The sequence below is a fragment of the Rhinolophus hipposideros genome (assembly GCF_964194185.1).
Source record: "Rhinolophus hipposideros genome assembly, chromosome: 1".
NCBI classification, from domain to species: Eukaryota; Metazoa; Chordata; class Mammalia; order Chiroptera; family Rhinolophidae; genus Rhinolophus; species Rhinolophus hipposideros.
This window is the reverse complement of record NC_138047.1, coordinates 8,949,276-8,971,709: the sequence shown is the minus strand read 5'-3', so window position 1 is coordinate 8,971,709 and position 22,434 is coordinate 8,949,276. Positions and strand designations below refer to the sequence as shown.

At 38.2% G+C, this 22,434-nt stretch overlaps 1 protein-coding gene across 3 annotated transcripts in view; it reads right to left on the bottom strand.

Annotated features, from left to right (window-relative positions):
* Positions 1-22,434, bottom strand: part of SFMBT2 (Scm like with four mbt domains 2) — a 196,867-nt gene that overhangs the window by 49,539 nt on the left and 124,894 nt on the right. For all 3 annotated transcript variants that reach the window (XM_081030161.1, XM_081030160.1, XM_081030162.1), the window contains 3 exons: positions 19,856-20,003; positions 8,036-8,118; positions 1,844-1,970 (listed from right to left, as the gene is read on the bottom strand). In XM_081030161.1, coding sequence (XP_080886287.1) covers positions 1,844-1,970; positions 8,036-8,118; positions 19,856-20,003 — 358 coding nt within the window. The remainder of the gene's footprint in view (positions 1-1,843; positions 1,971-8,035; positions 8,119-19,855; positions 20,004-22,434) is intronic.

Below are 22,434 nucleotides of genomic sequence, written 5' to 3'. Positions count from 1 at the left end.
CTGCTTCCTGGTGCTAACTAATTTTCATTACTACAGGATGATGGCACTCTGGAGAATAAAAAAAAAAGAGTTGCCACGAACTGACTTACATTTCTTTGCTATAGAAACCAGAAATTTATATCCAAAGAAAAACAGTAACAAGGAGACAAGACTGTTGAAAATGTCAAATATACACTAAATATTGCTCATCATTCTTTTTAAGAATTGGGAAGCTGTGGGGTCTGCTGAATTAAGCAACAAAGAAGACATCGAGAGCAATGAAATTGAACCTCAGGCGTATCTTAATGACTTAGTTGGTTTCTCCTTCTGTAAAACTCAGGACACCCTTCCTGCTGTCTGTGTTAGGTAATTAAGAGCTGTGAAGCACTCTGGAAGTACAAACTGCTAAATAAATTAGGACTGCCAAAGAATTTTCACCATAATGTGCTAATAAATAATCATGACGAAATGTGGGCTTTGAACTTCACCATTCTTGTTTTCAAATTAATAATGCAAACCAGACTCCGATCTCGTAGTCTGGCTTGGCATAACGTTAGGTAGCAAATCCAAGTGAGGGATCCGAAATCACAGAAGGGATCCTGTTTTTCCAAGAGCAGTTGACCCAACTTTACATGTCGTAATGCAAATAAGTTCACGTTCTTATTCCTGTAGTCCCAGAAATTTCACCGTTATACCTGTGTCTTTCTGCATTTTGGCTAATTCCAACTGGAGTCCATTCTACTTGAAAATCCACTAAGCAATCAACTTTTTGAGAATTTCCTCTTATGTCAGATTGGAATTCCTAAACCATAGTAATGTTCTAAGCTATTTTCTGGGAATTCATGACAGTTATGACATTTAGCTAAAGTCACTGCTCTCTCCACTTCCCACACTCTTAGACCATAGCATTGATAAGATGGTAGGTCTATCGAAAAACTTTGAATGCTTTTCAGATTTGCTGACTGAGAAAATAAGGATGAAGATATTAGCAGCAATTCTATGACCTTCCAAACTTCTATTCCAATGATGGCATGAGCACGTTATAAGATTTGAAATATGGACCCGGAAAGCTGACATTATTTTATTATTCACATCTAGGTCTTAATGTTTTTCCACATACATTTGAAAAATAACTACTGAAAAACAAAGAAGCAAACAAACAAACAAATCCAAAGAATTTTAAATCACAGAAAGATGGGAAAACTTTAGAAAATAAATTCATTTTCATTCTCTCTCACTGAAAATATAACATCTAGAAAACACAGTCTTCTTCTATCTAAATCCACAATCTGATCAAGGTTCTGCTTACAGAGTACGTTGTTCTGTGAATTCTCTGTACAGGTATAAATAAAATGTAGTTATAATGAACAGTTCAAACACCATCAAACAAACAAGCCTACATATATCCTGTTTTTATAATATATTTGGGGAGAAAAGTCCTCTCCAGTTACTATTTTAAGGAAAAATTAAACATCTACAAAAGAAACCAAAGTAAAGGATATTATTCACATCAAAATGCAAATATATAATTCCATCCTCATAATAACCGAGACCTCAAATACCAGTTTTAGTGACTCGTATTAATTGAATTGTGACATTAGCTTTTATAATCATTGATGTCAAAAGACCACGGTGTTCCAAACATAATTATCACACCAGCATCTCATTTCATGAAATTACTAGTTAAGAGGAGAAAGCCTCTGAAGGAATTTGTATTTGATTAGTTTCACTTATTTAAGAACACTGAATAATTTAAGATCTGTTTAAATAAAAGGGGCACTTCTGAGAAGTGCTGGAGTCTTCTGTACCTTGCCCTTTCCGGAAGGACCCTACATGCTCCAGAATGATTACTAACTGTGCGTACCTTCCAGATGAAGCCACATCAGCCTCCCCTTCACACTGACGACAGAGGCCACGCAAAGTTCTCCTGGATTCCTGGGGTTCACGGCTTCGAGTTTCATGTTCTTTGTGAAACCCCGACTGAATGATGTCTGAAAGAGAGAACTGACACTGAGCCAGCAGGTACCACAACAAGCAGCAGGCAGCAACAGGGCCAGCCAGCTGGCGAAGCAGAAATGCGCACACACTTTAGCACACATGCACGCACACAGACCTTATTTAGAAGAACAGGCTTGTTCACGGGTTTGTCTTTCCTGCCACCCAAGAAGAAAACCACCATGCCTGCTCCATTTGTGTCCCAGAAATTAGAACTCTGTTTGGCACACGGCAGGTGACTAGTAATACATGTTGAGTGAGAGAATGAACACATTCTCTCTTCCTTACTACTACAGAATCACTGAGATCATTTCTTCTACTTCCCCATCTTCCTCACTAACATCAGACTTGGGCATATTTGAGGAGTATTCACCTGGCATCTTCCTGCAGCCTGAAGAACGGCCTTTACCATTTCTTTCAGTGCAGGTGTGCTAGTGATGAATTCCCAGAGGTTTCTTTTATCTGAGATTGTCTTTTTTTTGCCTTTGTGCTTTTTGCTTCTTTATTTTTATTTATTTTCTAAATTCACCTTTTACAAATGTACATGTAGGAAAATTCACTCTTCTTGGAGCACAGTTTTATGAGGGTAGGGGACAATCGCATGGCTACAACCACAATCCAGACACAGAACATTTCCCTCACGTCCAAAACACCCTTGTATCATCTATTCAGTAATCACTTTCTTCCAAAACACTGACCTATTTTCTGTTCCTCTAATGCCGCCTTTTCCATAAAGTCATATAAATGCACTCCGTAGCCTTCTGAGTCTGTCTTCTTTCACTAAGCAAGTGGTTTTGAGAGTCTTCCATACTATTGCACTAATCAGTAGTTTGTCCTATTTAACTGCTGAGTCATTTATGTAGATGTACCAGTCAATCCATCCACTTACCAGCTGACACACATCTGAGTTGTTTCCAATTTGGGGCAATTGTGAATAAAGCCTCTATAGACTATAGACATTAAAGCACAAGTTTGTGTGTGAACATAAGTGTATGAGTCAGCTCCGGTTGCCATAACAAAATGCCATAGGCCAGATGGCTTAAACAACAGAATTTCATTGTCTCAGTGTTCTGGAGGCTAGAAGTCTGAGATCAGGGTGTCAGCAGTGTCAGTCCTTCTGAGGCTACTTTCCTTGGCTTGCAGACAGCCATGTTCTCTTTGTGTCACCGCATGTTCGTTCCCCTGTGCACGTGATCTGTATTTTAATCTACTCTTCGTAAGAGGAAACCAGTCAAATTGGATTAAGTCCCACTCATATGACCGCGTTTTACCTTAAACACCTCTTTAAAGACTCTAACTCCAAATACAGTCACATTCTGAGGTCCTGGGGGTTAGGATTTCAAATATGGATTTTGGAGGGACATGATTCTATAACATTGTTTTCATTTCTTTAGAAATAGGATTGTTGGACCATATTGTAAATGTATGTTTCTTAAAAAATAAAAATTAAAAAAAACCTGCCAAATTATTTTCTAATATACCATTTTGCATCCCCAACAGCAGTATGTGGAGTTCCAGTTGCAAACATACTCACCCACACATGATATTCCCAGTTTTTCAAATTTTAACTATTCTATCAGGTAAGTCTAATGGTATCTCATTATGGTTTTAACTTGCATTTTCCCTATGACTAATGATGTTGAGCATATTCTCACATGTTCCTTTGTCATTAATATACGTATCACCTTTGGTGAAGTGTCTGTTTTTAATCTTCATTCTTGAAGTATATTTTTATTGGATATAGAATTTTAATGTTTTGTGTTTTTTTTCTTTTGGAACTCTAAAGAAGTTGGTTCAGTATCTTTTGCCCTCCATTCTTCCTGATAAGAAGTTTGCCATTATTCGAATTGTTGTTCCTTTATTTGGAATGCATTGTGGTTTTTTTTTTTTTTTTTGGACGCTTTCAGGATATTTTCTCTTTATGTTTGGTTATCAACAATTTCACTATGGTGGGTTTCTTCAGGTATGTGCTCCTTGGGGTTCACTGAGATTCCTAAATCTGTAAATTTAGATCTTTCAGCTACTTTGGTAAATTTGGGGCCATTACTTTTTCTTCTTCTAGTCTCCATGGCCACTTCTTCTGGGTCTTCAATTACACATGATATTGCCCCTCAGATTCCTGAAATTCTCTTCATCTTTTCCCCCAAACCCCTGCCAATCTTTTTTTCCCTCTCTGTTCTTCAGACAAGATAATTTCTAGCTTCAAGGTCACATACTCTTTCCTCTGTCATCTCTATTCTGCCAGTAAGCCTTTCCAATGAATTTTCTTATTTCAGATATTGTATATTTCAGTTTTAGAATTTCTCTTTTTTATACTTTCTGTTTCTGTTCTGGCACTTCCTATCTTTTCATTTATTAAGAAAACACTTTCCTTTACATCAATACTTCTCAAACTTTAGGGTATACAAGAATCACCTGGAGAGCTTTTTAAAAACACATACTGCTGGGCCTCACCTCAAAGTATGTGATTCAGTTGATCTGAGGTGAGGCCAGAATATGTACTTCTGACAAGTTCCCAGGTGATGCTGAAGCTGCTGGCCTAAGGCACACACTTGGGAACCAGTGTTTTTCACCACTGAGCTTAGTTATAACAGCAGCTTTAAAATACTTGTCTGCTAATACAAACATCTGGGTCATGTTGGGTTTGGTCTCTGCTGATTATCTTTTCCACTAAAATGAGTCTGATTTTCCTATTTCTTCAGGTTTTGAGCAACTCTGGATTGAAATCTGGATGTTTTAAATGTTTTGTCATAGAAACCCTGCGTTATGTTATATTTCTCCCCTGTTTTAGCAAGCAATGAAATATACTTGAAATATGCACTCTGTCTCTTGAGAAGCAGCTCAAATCTCAGTTCAGTTCTTTCATGCTTAGATGTTAGGCTGCTTGGAGTTTGCCTGGCATATGGTTCAGGGATCAGCCAAAGATTCGGCAGAGTTTATACAGAATTTGTGGTTCCTCCTTCTGGCTCTCCCCCATCTGTGACTTCCCTCACTTTCCCATAGCTGTGGTTGCCCAAATTCTGTCATCAGGTTCATCAGACCAAAATGATTATAAATTTTACATCACCGTTTTAATCATCCCCTATGTTGTCAACTGTGGTTGACCTCAGACCACAAGTCTGAAAATATTGAGATGACCACCCCAAGCTCTTCCTTTCTTCTAAACACCTGTTCCCCTCGAGAATCTGCCTACTCTTGTTCATTCTGAACATTCTGTAGTTGTTTTTTATTCTGCCCAGAGTTTATAGTTGCTATCTGTGGGAGGATCAATTCAGTATGAGCTTAGCCAATACTGGAAGCAAAACTCCTTTCTAAAGAAATATAAATAATATAAAATTTTCCAAAATCACCTACTACTATAAATTTTAACCAGACATTTCAATACTGTATAAATATATCTACTTTGAAATATATAAACTGAAATAAACAAGTTCTTGTAAGTAAGATTATATCTCTATGTGACTCGTGGAAGGAAACCAAGGTAATTCACATTTACCTGTCTTTTTATACACATTAAGTTGAAATGAAAGTGTATCTCTATATACACAGAATAAAATTATCCAATGTATGTTAAGTAACCAATTTGCTCCTTTCCTTTATGTTCCTTCGGAAATAGAAATCAAAGCTATTCTAGATGGGCTATTTTCCTGCAAGTCTTCCTAATTTATCCGTGCACATTATGTATTGAGCTTCTTTCTGATAATACAACTTGATAGGCTGCCTGAAAAGCCTCTAAGTAAGTTAAAATGCATTTTATCCTACTTGATAAGGGAAAGCTACAACCACATAACCTATTTTAGTTTCAACTCACTGCTTGAGGGTAATTTATAAAGGATCAATGGCAAAATGGTTACCTGTGGGTTTATTTTACTAAGCATTTGGCTGTGTCAATCCATTTCAGAACTGCCTCTAATTGTTAAACATCCGCAGGGAAATGTCTTCCATTGCACCCACTTCCACACTACCCGCTCCTCTGGTACACACGAGATGTGTGATTAAAAAAATGAATTTGTAATAAGCATTCCATTCAAGAGCTCATGTAACAAGCTACCAAAACTCAGTGAAGTATCAGGAATGCAATGCATCCACTGACAGGCAGATAACAACCCTGTGCATTAAATAAACGGAGAGGCTAAAATAAAGGAGGGCATATTTTTAATACATGCGTTCCTAATGAGTATGCCAGAACATTTACTAAAACAGATTGAATGTGGGAAGCAAAATCCTGAAAGCTCAGAGGCCATCTGGGGATGTGGCTATATGTGTCACTATTAAAATCCTTTTGAACAACAACTGGTTGAATGGGAGCAGAAGACAGATAAAAAGGAGCATTGGTAGAACTACGTTGCCACAGAAGAGACAACTCCTTAAATACAGCACTGGGAGGATTTCCTTCCCAAAGGTAAAGAATCAGGGAAGGATATTTTTTTCTCTTCTCAAGTAGAAAGCACAAAGTCAAAGGGGTTTGGTGATGTGTTGAGGTGTCTTCATGATCCTAAAAGAATGGCAGCAAGGCTCGTAAGTTCCGTCACAAATGACATCAACGTGGCAAAACACCTAATAAGATTGCACTGCAATTCGTGGGCCTCAAGTGCTAATTGGCAGCTAGCCTCACAGTAGCATGGTTACACCGCTGTCCCTTCGTACCACCTAAATACTCAGCATACAGTTCTTTCAAAGCAACAGAAGAACGACCTTTGTGCAAAGACAATGACACCCAAGTAGAACGTTCATTTAATCATTTATAGACCCCCTGATTTCCAACTCTGCCACTGATATGTTGACCCAGTAACCAACCTACTTAATACTCCCAAATCCGTTTCTGACTTCTATTCAGTGTTGAGCTTCTCTCTTAGGCCAACCCTTTCTGCCTCTCAGTTCTCATATCCTGTGACCCTGTAGCACAGATGATGGGTGAATGGCAGTGAATCAGCAGCAGTGGGAGCACATAGCTAGAAAACAAGTCTTGGATTTGGGAGTACGTTGCACCATTACATGTGCAGTCCCCAGTGGGAGGACCGCGTCTTTTTTTCCTACCATAAGGAATTAACGTTCAACACTAAATACTCATACATGTTCAACATACTGGGCTCTACGTTTATGCCTCATTCTTTAAAAGGAGACAATAATCGATGTCCCTTTTCACCGTTTCTAGGGTTGATGAAGTTTAAATGAATAATTCATAATATAACCAACTCCTATAACTAAGCATGAGCCCACCTGTATGAACACACACACACACACACACACACACACACACACACACACACACACACACAGTTTCCTGTGTCACAGAAATCCTATTACTGTGCCAGTAAACCCAATTTGGAAAAGGTAGGGGCTTAGAGGAAGCAAAGGACAAAATTGTTGGACTAGCATCCTACTAAAATAATCCAAGGCAAAAATTTATGATCATATTTTAAGAATATTCCTCAGGAGCAGAGAACCTCTGATCAATGGCCTATCAATATTATACTCCATAGCAAGTGCACAGCTCATGGTAGCACAGGTGACTAGCTGTTCACCAAAGTTTGTCCTCCTTCTTCCATGGCATGGAATCACGGCTGGGAACAGTAGCTCTGCCAGGGCAGATCTTAGCCTCGCTTACGGCCTGGTGCAGCCAGGCGACTGGTTCTCACCAATGGAAGGTGAGTGGAATGTGTCAGGACCAGCTATAGTGCTTAGAACGAAGGTTGTCTTCTTCTGGAGCTCTTTCCTGTCTACTCACCAGATTCAGATAATGAAACCAAAACAGATGTAGCCCAACTCTCACCCCAGTGAGAACCACCCACTCACAGGAACACCCTGAACCCTTGCCGAAGTGACAGATCAACTTATAACATGTCGAGCCATTATCCATTCAGTCGCCGATTTATGACTACAGTCCAGCATCACCCTGATATCCAGGCTGAAAGGAGGACTTTCCAAAAACGACAAACGTTTTAGGATCCCGTGGTAAACGGCAGCACTCTACTCTTGCTCAATAAACAGAAAGCAATCGCTAAAACGTATGGTGAGCAACATCCATGATACAAGAAGTAGCAAGAAACAAGCTTCTTACATTTTTGAAGCAGAAAGGAGGCGCTTCTTCTGTTCCGTGCTGCTTGTGATAATCTGCCCAGTCAAAGTCCTGGCCAGAGTAACCTGTGCATGACAAGACACAACAAATAGCATTAATCAAGCTCCATCTCAGACAGAGGAGCAGCGTTACAGGGTGGCACTAATGAAAATAGTACAAGGTGTAAAGATAGGCCCTCAGAAGGTGAAGCCCCTTCTTAAGCCTGACAGCACATCAGAGTTTATGAGGGTCGAATGAAATATTTTGAAAATGTCAAGTACCACATACAGGTAAGGTATACACCATCGATATTATAATGAGTTGCCTGAAAGCAGGTGAAGAAGATGGAAGGTACCCACGTGGGCACATGCTGGTGGATAGGTCTGCTTTGGGGGAGAATAAGTGAGATATTGAGGGAGGGGTCCAAGAAACAACTATTCATATATACTAAATTTAATTAAATGCAGATCTTACCAAAATGTTCTTTTCTTTCCTTATTCATTTTTTGTGCAATTAGACAATACCATGTTTCACCAAAAATAAGACCTAGCCGGACAATCAGCTCTAATGCATCTTTTGGAGCAAAAATTAATATAAGACCCAGTCTTATTTTACTATAATATAAAACCGGGTATAAAATATAATACCAGGTCTTATTTTACTATAAGACCGGGTATAATATAATATAATATAACATAACATAACATAACATAACATAATATAATACTGGGTCTTATATTAATTTTTGCTCTGAAAGATGCATTAGGGCTGATTGTCCAGCTAGGTCTTATTTTTGGAGAAACATGGTATTTATCTACTATGACCACGATGACAAGATATAAGAGAAAGTGAGAGAAAACAGTTCTAAATCATAAAATAGGAAAGGCATTGGGTGTATGGCTTTACCTAAATAGGAAAATACCTCTTAATATGAGTGTCTGCATTTCCTGTGCACAAAGGATAGCAATGGAAATGAAAAACACAGTACCAATTAGGATTAACTGAAACTGCCGAATGTTACTATACTCTTCATTTACTATTCTCTCTTTATTGGTTCAAGTGTATGTAAAATAAATTGATAAGGAATTTAAATATATTTTTGACACAAAAGAAATTGGGGGAATTTCTTTTCCCCCATATTGTCATAAATTTATACCTGCAAATTCATTTAACATGGGGACTTTAGTTACTAAGTCCCACAGGTACAAAGCGACTACAGAAGAAGTTCTTTATAAAAGAAAATCAAGTTATCAGTTGCCTCCTACCTTCATCGAACTGGCAAGGACAAAATAGTATTCTCTTCATCAAGTAAGCTCACTTTTTCTAAAGATGGAGGGTTAACCAAGATGGCAGCTGTTCTCCGGTAGCCCAGGGACTGACCCTTGACCCTCCTGTACCTTGCTGACCATCAGTGGCAGAGGTACCCACTTCCTCCGTAAACATCCCTGCCATCCCTGCCAATTGCTCATTGCTTTCCAACAACGAGATAAAAAATCTCAGAGTTCTGAGACACTGTGTACTCTTTTTAGCTAGTTCTGAAGAGGCTCTGTACATGTTCCCCCCTCCCCGCTCTCTCCAGAGCTGTTCCTCCAGCCTGACACTCTTGCATCAGAGGTTTCCAGAAGGGACCAACCCAACTTTCTTCTAAATATTCATCAACAAAACACATGTCTTAAACAAGGAAATGCAAGTTTCTGTACAATTAATACAATCCTCCACTTTAAGAGATGTCTCTCTTGGAACTGTTTTGGATCAAATCCTTGCATTACTGTGCAAGAATAGAAGAATTCACCAAAAGAAAAGACACCACAAACTGGTGTGAAGATACCTAAAAGTACGAAGGGTACTACACCAGAAAGGAGCAGTTGTTTTAGACCCAGCTCTACCAGGAACTGGATGAACCAAGGTAAAAGGAAAAGTAAATTCATCTTCGGGGCCTGACTTTGTCTACTAATTCACAAAATGAATAGCACATCTTAAAGTCTCCTCTAGCTGTTGCATTCCAGGATTCAGAGCCACCATTACTAATATTTTACTGTTGCAACTTAGGACTTTTTCCTTCCCTTTGTAGTTAATGTTCTTCTCTTCTCCTAAGGGAAAAGCATGGCGGGATTGATGAAGAGAGGCTACATAACATTCCCTAGACGAGCTCTTAACTGAACAGCTGAACACACAATGACTCCCAGAAACAGAAGGGCCCTATTTGTTTAGGGATGCAACTGACTGACTGTCAAAGTCAAGATCTCTGTTGGCTATGGATCTCTTCCCTGGACCTCTTCTACTTCCTTAGTTAATTTTGTGAGTGAGGATATCTCATCGAGATCATGGTGGGGAAGGGAAAACACCTATAGAAATGAAAGGGAAACTATGTTTTGATATAACATGAAATTTGGGTATTCTTTATGGTCAATATCTATTCAGATAAAAATTTTCAACTTAGAAGTCACTTCTATTCCCCCTATAGACATGTAGCTGGGTTTTCCATAACCACATTTATAACCACCAAGCTCCAATGGGTTTCAACCCATTCCATAAAATCTCATGCTCCATGGTTTCCTGGACCAACATTCAGTCCTCTATATCCAGTCTTCAAGACTCTCTATGGGGAGTCATTTATAATCTAATAATTTCAAGAGATAACCAAGTGTTGCTGGGTATGTAAGCAACAATTAATTATTCTGCCCCTAAAAATCTCTCCTTTCCCTGAACATATACATGAACAGCCTAGACTTCTCTTCTTCCCTTTCTTAGGGACCTTTATTCACTTCATCACTTAAAATTCTTTTCCTTCAGGCTGATAATGAGCTCTCTTTGTAAAGGAGTTCTGTGACAGCTCAGAAAATAAATGCCACATAAAAACAAATTGCTATGGCTTGTATAATAGAGACAACAGGGGTCAATTATACTCATTAATCAACAAAGACAGAACAAGAAGTACTAAGGCTTAACTGCAGCCAGGAAAACATGCTTTAAACCTGGGAGGGAGGAAAATAGCAGAGGGGAAAAGAAAAGGAAATCAAAGCCCCTTGGGCTATTAAAATTTGCAACAAGTTGCCATAAGACACAGTTGAACCCCCACTAGAGTTACTTAAGCTTTTATTAGTGTTTATTCTGAATGAAGTTCCCACTGTTACAGGTCCAAAAGAGAACAGGTCCATGGCCCATTTCCATATGATACAAATTAATTGACATAAAACAGCTCCACTTGCAAACATTGCAATTGGCAGTGTAAGTAGACAATTCTTTTGAAAAACCATTTGGCAGGAAAAATGCTCATGAACTTTGAAACAATTTCATTTCTGGGAATTTATCCCAAAAACAACCTTAAAAACTGAAAAAGTGTTACACATTAAGATAAAATGACAATATTATTGACAATACTGTGGTGGGGGGAGACAATACTGTGGTGGGGATATGAAACTTACCCAGTCTATGAAAAGTCATGCAGGCATGAAATTGCACAGTTTGTTTAAAAAAAGAAGTCATGAAAAATGACTGTTATAGCTTTAGATGAAAAGATTTCTATGAGCATATACAAAACGATCACATTTATATTTAAAATATGCAAAGAAAAAGACCAGGGGCAATGTAAGAAGAACTTAATAGTAAATATCAAAATAATGATCTGGGTGGTGTGACTCCTGCGTATTTTTTTTTCCCTTTACATTTTCCAAATTTTCACTAATGATCACGGATTGTTTCAACAATAAAAATTATTTGAGAGCACAGCATGCTTGCTCGATTTTAAAAGACAGTCAAGGTACCGATCAATTAATCAAGTGTTAATTCAGAACATGGAATACACCATGACTGCCTCCTCGTAGCTACCCTCTCACTTCTCATGTGCTAACAGAATCCTGGTTGTATCCAGTTCCTACAGGAAGTCAGCCCTCTCCTCAGTGCCAGGAAGACCTGAGACCATCATGGAGGTCTCAGGCCCCTTGCCAGTGACTTGGGATGGAGGGGAGAGGAAGGGTTAAGAAAAGACTTCCTTCTCTAATAAAACAGACCACAGGAGTGAGAGACCATCATGCTCTTCTATGATGGGTGGATATTAAAAAAAAAAAAAGTACACTCTGAATAAAAAATAAGAACAGCAAAAGAATATTATGTTCAACATCTACTTGACCGGCAACAGGAAAAACAATGCGATGAACAAACCATTATAAAGTCTGTCGGGAAACATACTTCTCTGCATTTCAGGTAGGTATATATCTTAAAAAACCATTTCAGATGACAATTTGGCAACATGTGTCAAAAAAGAAGGTGTTTGCTCTCCAACCTAGTAGCCATTTACTCATTTACATATCCATTCATTCAGAAATATTTAGTAAGTGCATGCTATCTGCTAGGCAGGGTTCCAATACTAGGGATACAGAAGTAAACAAAATCCTTACCAAAATCCTTACCTTCAGAGAGCTTACATTCAGAGGAAGAAGACAGATAATACACAAATATAAGAAGTCAGACGATCACAAGTGCTACAGAGAGAAAGTGGAGAGGAGGCACAGGGAGGGCAGAACTGAGGAAGGCATTAATGAGAAGGTGAAATGTAGAGTTGAGGAAGCAAGCCGTGTGGCTATCAGAGGGAAGGGTGTGCCAGGCAGAGGGATCAGCAACTGCAAAAACAAAATTCTAGCAAGACTGCAAGTTATAAAAAGGTAATATAATACAAAGTTAATTTTTCAAAATTAACCTATAAATCCAATGCAATGCCAATTAATATCCAGTGGGGTTCTCTTTTAGAGCTGTATAAACTGATTCTAAAACTCATGCACAAAAATAACAAGACAACTCTGGAAAGGAAAAAAAAGTGGAGGGATTCACCCAACAGACCTCAACACTTACTATGAAGTAAAATCAAAAATTTTTAAAGGGAGGTATTTGCTCAGGGATGGACAAACAGACCAATGAAACAGAATAACTAAGAATAGGATACGGTTCACACCCATAAAGGGACTTGATATATGCCATTAGTGGCATTACAAATCAGAAAGGACACAGGAGACTAGTCAATTAATGATGCTGACAATTGGTGAATTTGAAAATCCAATTCAAGCAAAAAAAAAATTAATAATAAAATTGTTTTCTTTCCTCCTGCCTCGCAAAAATTAATTCTAATTAGGTTAAATAGCAACAGATGAAAAACAACACTGCAAGACTTTTAAAGAAAATACAGATGAACATCGGTAGGAAACATTTCAAAAGACATATAAACATCATAAAAGACATTTCGATTATTGAATTATACTTGAATACTTCAATATAACATAAAAAAGCACTAAAAAGATGGGTATAAGGGTTATGGGGGCAGGACCTGAATTCATTCAACACTCATTAAGCTAGTGTAGCTACTGAGGATGTACAGAGAACGAGACAAAAATCCTGGTTTTCATGGGTCTTTCATCTTAATGGAGACAGATTTTTTTAAAGAAGACAAAGAAGTAAAATTTTACATGTAAAATCTGACATGATAAAAAGTTCAGTGGAGAAAAGCCATGGGGGAAAGCAGATAAAATTATTGGGGTTGGTGATTTGTGATTGATGTTAAATAGGGCAGCCAAGAAAGACCACCTCAAAACTCTCCATCAAACACGGCCGAGTATTAGCATTTGTTTAATCAAGGCAGCAGGTCCATGAGTGTGTGGTCATTTTCTGTCCCCTTCGGTATGTTGGAAATACAACAGATTACAAAATAGACTAAGTTTTCATTAGTTGGTATCTGAGGTTTTTCTATAGGAAAAGAGAATACTAATTGGGTTCACTACTTTGCGTCTTGATAATAATTAAAATACACCTTTACTTTTGAAATCATGTTCACCGTTTATGAGTGTACTCAGACGGCCAGCTCATAGAGACAGAGCGCCAAAATAAGCGAGTTACTTCAGCGCTCGCTCACACATTTTACAATAGAAATTTAAAGGCTAAACATTTTTTACAAAGGTCCCCTAGTGGGGTGGGGTGTTCCCTCCGCTAATTCTATGACTGATCTTTGACGTTACATGCCAAGGAGGTTAATGAAATAATTTAAAAAGAGCAATCATGGATGGTAACTTATACACATTTCTACTTAGGTGATTTATTTACTTGTTTGATCACTACTTATAGTACCCATGACATTGAATTGTTGTTGACTGGGTTTAAACTAATGGGGCAAAATCTCCAACGTCCTGTCCTTCGCTTACCAGGAAAACACGTGCACAGACAGAGACGGCACTGAAAAATTCCTATCCACTGACGCTTAGACTTTGTTTCCAAAGTCTGGGGACAGACTTTTCTTTACAAAAAAATGAATAGAGTTGAAACAATGAAAGTAAGGATCTATGTTTCTGCACATTTCCTATATACCAGATGTTTTTTGTTTCATCAGCTGCTTCCCACTGCCTGGAGAATGAATGGGATATCTTTTTGTTATTGGGCAACATGTTGTAATCCTAAGCAATGTTTATGGTTCTAACAGAAATTTAAACAATGTAATACACTCGTGGAAAACATACACACAAGAAAACATCTAGACACTTGTCAACATGTATAATAAATCCTCCACGCTCCCTCTATAAAGCTCAGAATTTACGCTCTCTCTATAAAGCTCAGAATTTACATTAAAAGTAAACTTCAAAAAGAAAACAACAACAACAGTGTATACTTCCACGCATTCATAATGCAAAGAATGGTGTTTGAAAAAAATTCTACAGCATGACTCCCAACCCTCGTGTGACACCTAAGACATGTGACAAATTGCCTCAAAAGAAAACCATCAAATCATCATTAGGGGAGTCACCACCACCATCTCTCAATTTTAGTTCATTTTAATTACAAAAATAAACATATTCTACTCTCACAAAATGGTAAGGGAGCTAAAAAAATAAAGCTGAGATTTTTGTTATAACCACAAACACTTGGAAAATTATACCCGAGAACTGAAATTTTCCAAATGCTTTGACATGTGAACCATTTCAGTCACAGGAAAGTCATGGTCCACTGACATTAGCTAGTCCTGTGTAAGGCCACCAAGCGGCCCGCAACTTCCTGAGAAGGATGGCCTTTATGAAGATCCCAGTGAGAGAGAACAGCAGTAAAATGTAAATTTGGTTACACACCAAAAGCCCTACATTTGGGATCTTAAGACTGGAGATTGAAGCCAACTTCTGCCCCTGGATGTAAGAAATTATTTAACACAACTGAGCTTCAATTTCCCCACATGTAAAATGACGGGAGTTGTTGAGGTAATCTTTAAGATCCTTTTCAGTTATAAAAACCCTCTACTTTTATAATCATACGTGTTTACTTTTGAATAGAGAATACATTACTTCAGATCAAAAAGAAAAAAAAAGTATTTACAAGTATTCTGCTAAGAGTCTCACTTCCATCCTCACCCCATCTGCCCTGCTTGCCAACTCCATACCCCCAAATCTATACAGAAATCACTGTTTTCATTAGTTTCTTATATAACCTTTCAGCATTTCTTTACAGAAATATGAGCAAACACAAACATACTTTTTCTTATTAGTTTCAGGTGTACAAAACAATGCAGGTTAGACATTTCACCCCTCACAAAGTGGTAACCCCCCACCCCCAATCTATTGCCCTCTGACATCATATATATCACAATTCCATTGACTCTATTCCACATCTGGTGACTATATATATTAAATTATTTAGAAGGTTCACAATTTAGAAGGTTCATGTTTTGGCTAAGCTATCTACATGGTTTAAAGTAAGCAAATGGATTCCTTTTAGACAATTGATACTAATTTTGCTCTTTATGTCTCATTTCTAGACTACACAATTTCTTTTTTGAAATGACACTCACACTCACATTTATATATTTTTACATTACATAAATTGGTAATTAAGTATTATGAGAAGCTATTTTTCTGAAGCATGAAATGGATATGCAAATACAGATCTGTGACCTATAACATTCAATTTTAAATCTTTTACCCAGAAATAATGTCCTAAAAGGTAACTCAGCATGGAATTGTTTGCATTCAGAAACACTAAACATATACAGTAAATTTGGGAAGATTCATTCATTATGCATAGTAAGGAAAAATAATAGCTTAAATGTCTAATTAAACATAGGGCTTAAATCAACTGAACTTACAGTCCATACAAGTATATATAGGGCCAACTTATAATTAAATTATGACTTTTATATTCTATTGCCCTATTCTATTACACTGATTGCAAATAACAAGTACCCTCCCACTGCTCCTTCTTACTTTTATATGCCCAGAATGCTAAGTATACTAGGCTTGAGCACATTTCTATTTCCTACCACCAAAATAAAATTCACCTTCTCAACACCATGGATACCTGTTTGCTTTTCAAAAAATAATAGCTTAATGTTTAATATAAAAATTTTTATATAAAATGTAATATAAACTAATTTGCAATTTTAATATTTTTCATATAACATGTGAGTATTATAGAGGTTTCCCCTCAAAGCTTTAATTGACTCGAATGTGTCCTGTGGAAATCTCAGATGACCAGGTATGGCTAGCTGGGGGACACTCCAAGACAGGGATGTCCCTGCCGTTATAGGGAACTGCCTCCTTACTGGGAGCATGAAGGGGACCTTGAACATTTTTTAAACAAATTTTATATCTGTATGTGCTTGGTAAGGTCAAAGGCAAATCATTCACCCATTCTTGAAATATTCCTTCTTCAATCTGTAATTGGAAATATGGAACCCATCCACTCATCCTACCCTACCATCCTCAAAGACTGTGGAGAAGCATAGACCTTGCCTAAATTATAGTTGACATACAATATTATTCAGCTTCAGCTTCAGGTGTACAGTGCAGTGGTCATATATCCTTATTTAACTCTTTTCTAACAAAAAGGCATCATACTCTATGAAACCCACTGATCCCTCACTCATAGCTAATCTTGGAAAATTTCCCTTATCAGTACAGAGAGATTTTCTTCCTTCTTTTTAACAGCTGCATAGTTTTCATTAGATGAATATTCACAATCTATTTAACCAACCCATACAGAGGGACTTGGATTTTTCCAGTCTTTTGCTACATTATACCTCACATTGCAAAAAACACTTTTATGCTTATTATCTGTACAGCATATCTTTATGAGAAATTTCCAGAAGTGCAACGGTTGAATCAATAGGGAAAATGCATTTATAATTTTAGTAAAATGTGCCGAAATTCCTTGAATACAGCTTGCATATTCTGTACTCTCACCAGCAAGTCTAGAAATCTGGTTCCTCTACTCTCTTCAAGCCCGACGTTCTCTTTCCCTTTTGAATTTCTACCTCATCTGATAAATGTGTACCATCTCAATATGATTTTAACTGGCATTTCTCTTATTGTGATGAGCTTGCATAAGAGTCCTTGTGTTTCTTTTACTGCGAACAAGCTGTTCGTCTTCTGAAACTTTTTCCTGTATGTTGCTCATCTTTTTATTACTGGTTTATTTCTGGTTTATTCTTAACTCTTATTTCAAGACAACATTCTCACAGCCAAAACACAACCCCTACAGATGATGGGTGGATCCTTGCCTAATGATATTGATCATTTCTTGAATGCTTTAAGTGTTAAAAAAAAAAAAGGTGAGATTTTCTTATTGGAAGGTACTAATCACTATTACCCAGTATTCTACAAATAACATATAAGAGCCATGAAGACATTTTCGTGTGTGTGTGTGTGTGTGTGTGTGTGTGTGTGTGTGTGTGTGTGATTTTGCAAAAGGTAAGCTTCATTTTCAAAAGAGGAAAGAATAGTTTGGAAGATTGCCTGAAGACAATTTCATTTCACCAAATATCACAAATCCTTGAGTGGTAGAAAATAAATGGTAATTGTGGCTACACATTAAGTGTAAGAAAGCTTAAGATATAAAAACATTTCATATTCTAAATATATTTGTATAGTTGTTTCACTGCACATTTAAGAGTTCAGTACATTAACACAAAACAATTTTCTTAACATCATGAAATGCAACTATCCAAATAGGCATACAGATCTTCCTAGCAAATATTCAAGCTATGTCAACAATCTCTTTTCTAAAAACATACCTTTAACAGTTACAGTTCATAGGAAGTGTATTTAAAAACTCTAAAAATGCTGGCAAACGCTAAACCTCATCCATAACGAAATAATCAAGCAACAAAAATGTTTTTCCTTTTTTTCCACTATGTAAGGAAATACCCAACTGATTTTTAAAAAATTCTTAAATAGATCCTATTACTAACTAGAAATGCCCATAATCCCACCGAGCAGCGGTTTAGATATCGAGAAAAAGTCTTTCTTCAAAGCTTGGAACCCATCCACAAACGTAGTCTGATTAGAAAAATCAGGAAGAAAAAAAGATGGCTCAAGAGGCATTCAAATTCTGCAGGTGACCTGTTGCTAAAATTTCACAACAGGAAAGCGCGTCTCCTCTTACCTACCACCCATAGGCTGTTTATAAAACCTGTACAGTTATTATAAGGGATTATAAAAATGCTTAGACTTCTGTCATTTCTCTGTCTGCAGAGTACCTGTGGCATACCATAGGTGTCCCGTTTGACAGTCTTGAACACTGACGCACAGCGATTTGGCCTGAGTCATTTGTGAGTACTGAAGTGGGGACAAATGCCTCCACCTCCTGAACTGGTGTCCTCACCACTCTGCAACCCAGGTCAGGAACCAGGCCTCCCGCCCTGGGACTTACTAGGTATGTGGCTCTGGGCAGATCACCTCAACTCTCTGTGACTAAGTTCCCTCAGAGGGCAATCCTCATTTTGAGGATTAAATGAGTTAGGCACTTAAAACAGTATAAACAGTGTTAGGTAAAAGTTCACCAAATGTTAATTAGACCACATTCCGTTACTGCAGATCTCTGATGTGAAAAACCAACAGTGGAAATGGGAACACTCAAAAGCATCTCCTCTATGGGAATGAGCATGGAAGAAAAATGAGGATAAAAGCTTAAGATATAAAAGCACAGTTGTGTCAGTGGAGTAGTCATGTCATGGATACGCCAGGTGCAGCCCAATTAATGGTGGCGCACAGTATCTGATGGCCACCAGGAAAACTGGAACTTTACCTGCGGGGGTCGATTCTCTCTTTATATGGTTAACACTACAAGTGACCCAGTCCTTGGTGAGCTGAAAAGGTTGGCGCAACACTCCTGTATTATTTGTAGTTAACTGTTAAAATCCCCCCTAAATTCATTTTTCTAATTTCTTCCCATTTTCTCTTCTATTATTCTCTTTATTTCCTCCCCATCTTCTCTCCTTTCATTTTGCTGCTTTCTTCCCTCCACAAGGGACAACAAATCCCGATGCTAACCTTACAGTGTTGTTGGTGGATCCCAACTGAAACTTATTTTAGTGCAACTTGGTTTCCAGTTTCCTTATTTTAATGTGTGATATAGCATCACGTTGTTGAATATCTGGGAGTCAGGGGGCTCTGGGGGAAACCTGATTTATTGGAAATAAAAATGTAAAGAAATGCTTCATTTGCGTTTTATTGCACTCTTCAAGCCACTTCATAGACACTCTCAAGTTTTTAATCACAATCGCTTAGCAACACTGTACCCTCTGTCACTACACAACAGTGGCACAGCGCCAGTCACACAATCACTAACGGGGAACCGCACTTCACAGAAGTAGACTGAGAGACTCAAGGTCACACGTGGCACCAAGGCAGGAAGCTGTCAGAGACTCCCATGTCAAGCTGACCACAGACACACTATTTTTTCCACTATTTCTAAATTGTTTACAACGTCAACTTCTCCAGATAAACAAAGGGGATCACTTCAGTGGCAATATAACCCCCTCTTGAGTCACCCAAACCCTGCAAATTTTCACAGAATACAAACCTTTGGGAGGTGTGAGACTGACTCCATTTTTAAGGCACCATTGTACTGGTAAGATGCCCAAAGAATCCGCATGGCACAGCATTGAGATTTTACTAGGTTCTGGTCTTAGATCGTCAATAGTCACTTGAAAAAAATGATTGTTAAAAACCTGAAAGAAAAAAAAAAAAAGACATAGAGCCAAGAGTTAATTCCTTGCGATTCCATATAACGTATGGAATATTGGCACTGCTTCCAGACACAATAAATATATTTCATCAAAATGATTTGACCACAGACGGGCATTTCAATGCATATCACTTGACTGACCAGGTACTAAGATGTTAAGAGTTGATCACTGTGGTCCTATTGATGGAAAGTAAATGAGTAGGTAGAATACACAGGAGACAGAAGGAAAAGGAAACCCAAAATCATAGCTGAAAGGAAAACAAACTAATGAAGACAGACAGACAAACACTAGCCCGGGGAAAAGCCAAGCTGTACTCCGAAAGGTCAAACTGCTTTCTCCGTGTCCACAGCAGGGACCCAATCACCACACCAGGTCTGGCTGGGAGATTTCTGCTGTCATCGTGCGTCACGTTTTCCTGAATGCCCCACCCTCCAGCCCAAGAGGAAATCATTCACGCCAGGCATGTCCGGACTTGGGGTTCTCAGTCTAATACCTCTCACTCTGTTGTCCGTTTGTCCAGTGTATTGTTCCCAAGATAGAGCCTGAAAGTCAGTGCTGCTGGGATGTTTTCCCAACCACTCGGCTGAAAGAAAAGGCTCCCTCACGGTGCGCCCAAAGCGTCAGGCTGTATCTCTGCACTGAAAATGCTTCTTTTTTTCGGTGGGCTGATACCACATCCTTCTCCCCGGAACAGGTCTTAAGTCCCTTGAGGACAATGGCCTTTTCATTATTCCCACAATGCAGAGAAAATCCTTTGTACATAGGAACTGGATAATCATCCACTGCACATAAGGGGACAGGGGGGAGTCCATGAAGAAATAGGAAGGAGGCATGCTGATGGAAAAAGCCGGGTGCAAAAATGAAGTGGACCCCGAGAGGAAAAAAGCACAATGGACTTAAAGAACTAAGTATGTGAAACAGGTCCGAGAATAAAGAGCATTTCCCAACTTGATAGAACTCAGCCAGTCTTTCTCAGGAAACCCTGATATTCTTCCTAAGGTAAAATTCCTGGCTCCTTCATTTACAAAATGTTTTCTGGAAGCAACCTAGTTCAAAGCTAAGCAGGAGAGTAAACTCACTTCTGCCCTTCTCCACGTTAATTTCAGTAAACAGTCATAATTCTGCTGCCTGAGCTTTGACTTTGAAAATGGATTTTAAGGAGCAAAGGATCAAGCATCATCCTCCCAGGGAGGCCTTGGCCTGACAGGCCTGTTTCCCTCCTCCCTCCACACCAACCCTCCATTAGTCCCTTTCCTGATGCATCTTTCCCCTTCTCATTTAACATGTAACATACTCTATTCATTTACGTACTACTTCTGAGAAAAGCGAAATAAGTTTCTCCAAACCCATCAGGACCTGTATTCTCAAATGGTTCAGAAACACTGGTGCATTTGGTCCAGAACACACAGGTCTCAAACTAAAGCCTAGCAGTCAACCAGCTTGCCCAAGACTGGACAGCTCAGAGTTAGCAGGAATAGAAACAGAACCCAAGACTTGAAATTCTAGGATTCTTTGCTCTAAACAATGAGATATATTTCACTGTCATCATCACCTGTCAATATCTCACTCTGTTTTGGAATGCCAAAAACATAATCCCACTGTACTGCTAAAGGTTGGTCATTTAATACTGGATCTGCTGGCTGTACATGCTTGTTGGCTCTCTTGTCTATTTGTTTTAATGTTGATTTATTTCTTCAACAGTCATGCCATCAAGAAAAGTCCCACAGAAAATAAAAATGAAATTTTCATTATGATGAGTAATAATAGCACAGCGTATTATATTCTCAAACATGATATTCTAAAGCATTTTCCAACGTTAAGAGAAACATATTTAATTATCAGTATCTCCTACGTTAAGAATATTCTGATACTTCATTACATGCGGAGAGTTTTGAACCTGAAGTGTTCATCCAATTTCATGCGTTATACAAGACCTGGGTAACAAGAGGAGGAGGGGTAATAGGAAAAGAATGACTTAAGTATTTTATCTTTGGTGCAAAGAGTAAGAAAAATGAAAATGAAAAAGTATCTTAAAAACCACAGAAAATATAATTTCCACCCCCACCTCCGATAAGATTTCTTCAGAGAGAAAAGTGTGTATGTATTATGAAAACCAAACTATGGCCACTGGAAGTCTACCCAACGTGATGAAGATATTCAGGATTAAACTAATTGTAATTAGCATATCACATTCTAATGTTATATATTACAATCATTCAAAGTCATAAAAATGTGACTAAGCCCATCTGCACTTCTGTTTAGCCGTTTAAAAACAAATTTCAGGTGAAGCTAACACCATAGCGTCTTAGAGTAAGGATAAGGTGATAATATATCCAGATGACTGGGCATCACTTTATCACCGATGCTGAACAAAGGGGAATTCTGGTCAGGTTTCCATAAGATATAACTCTTT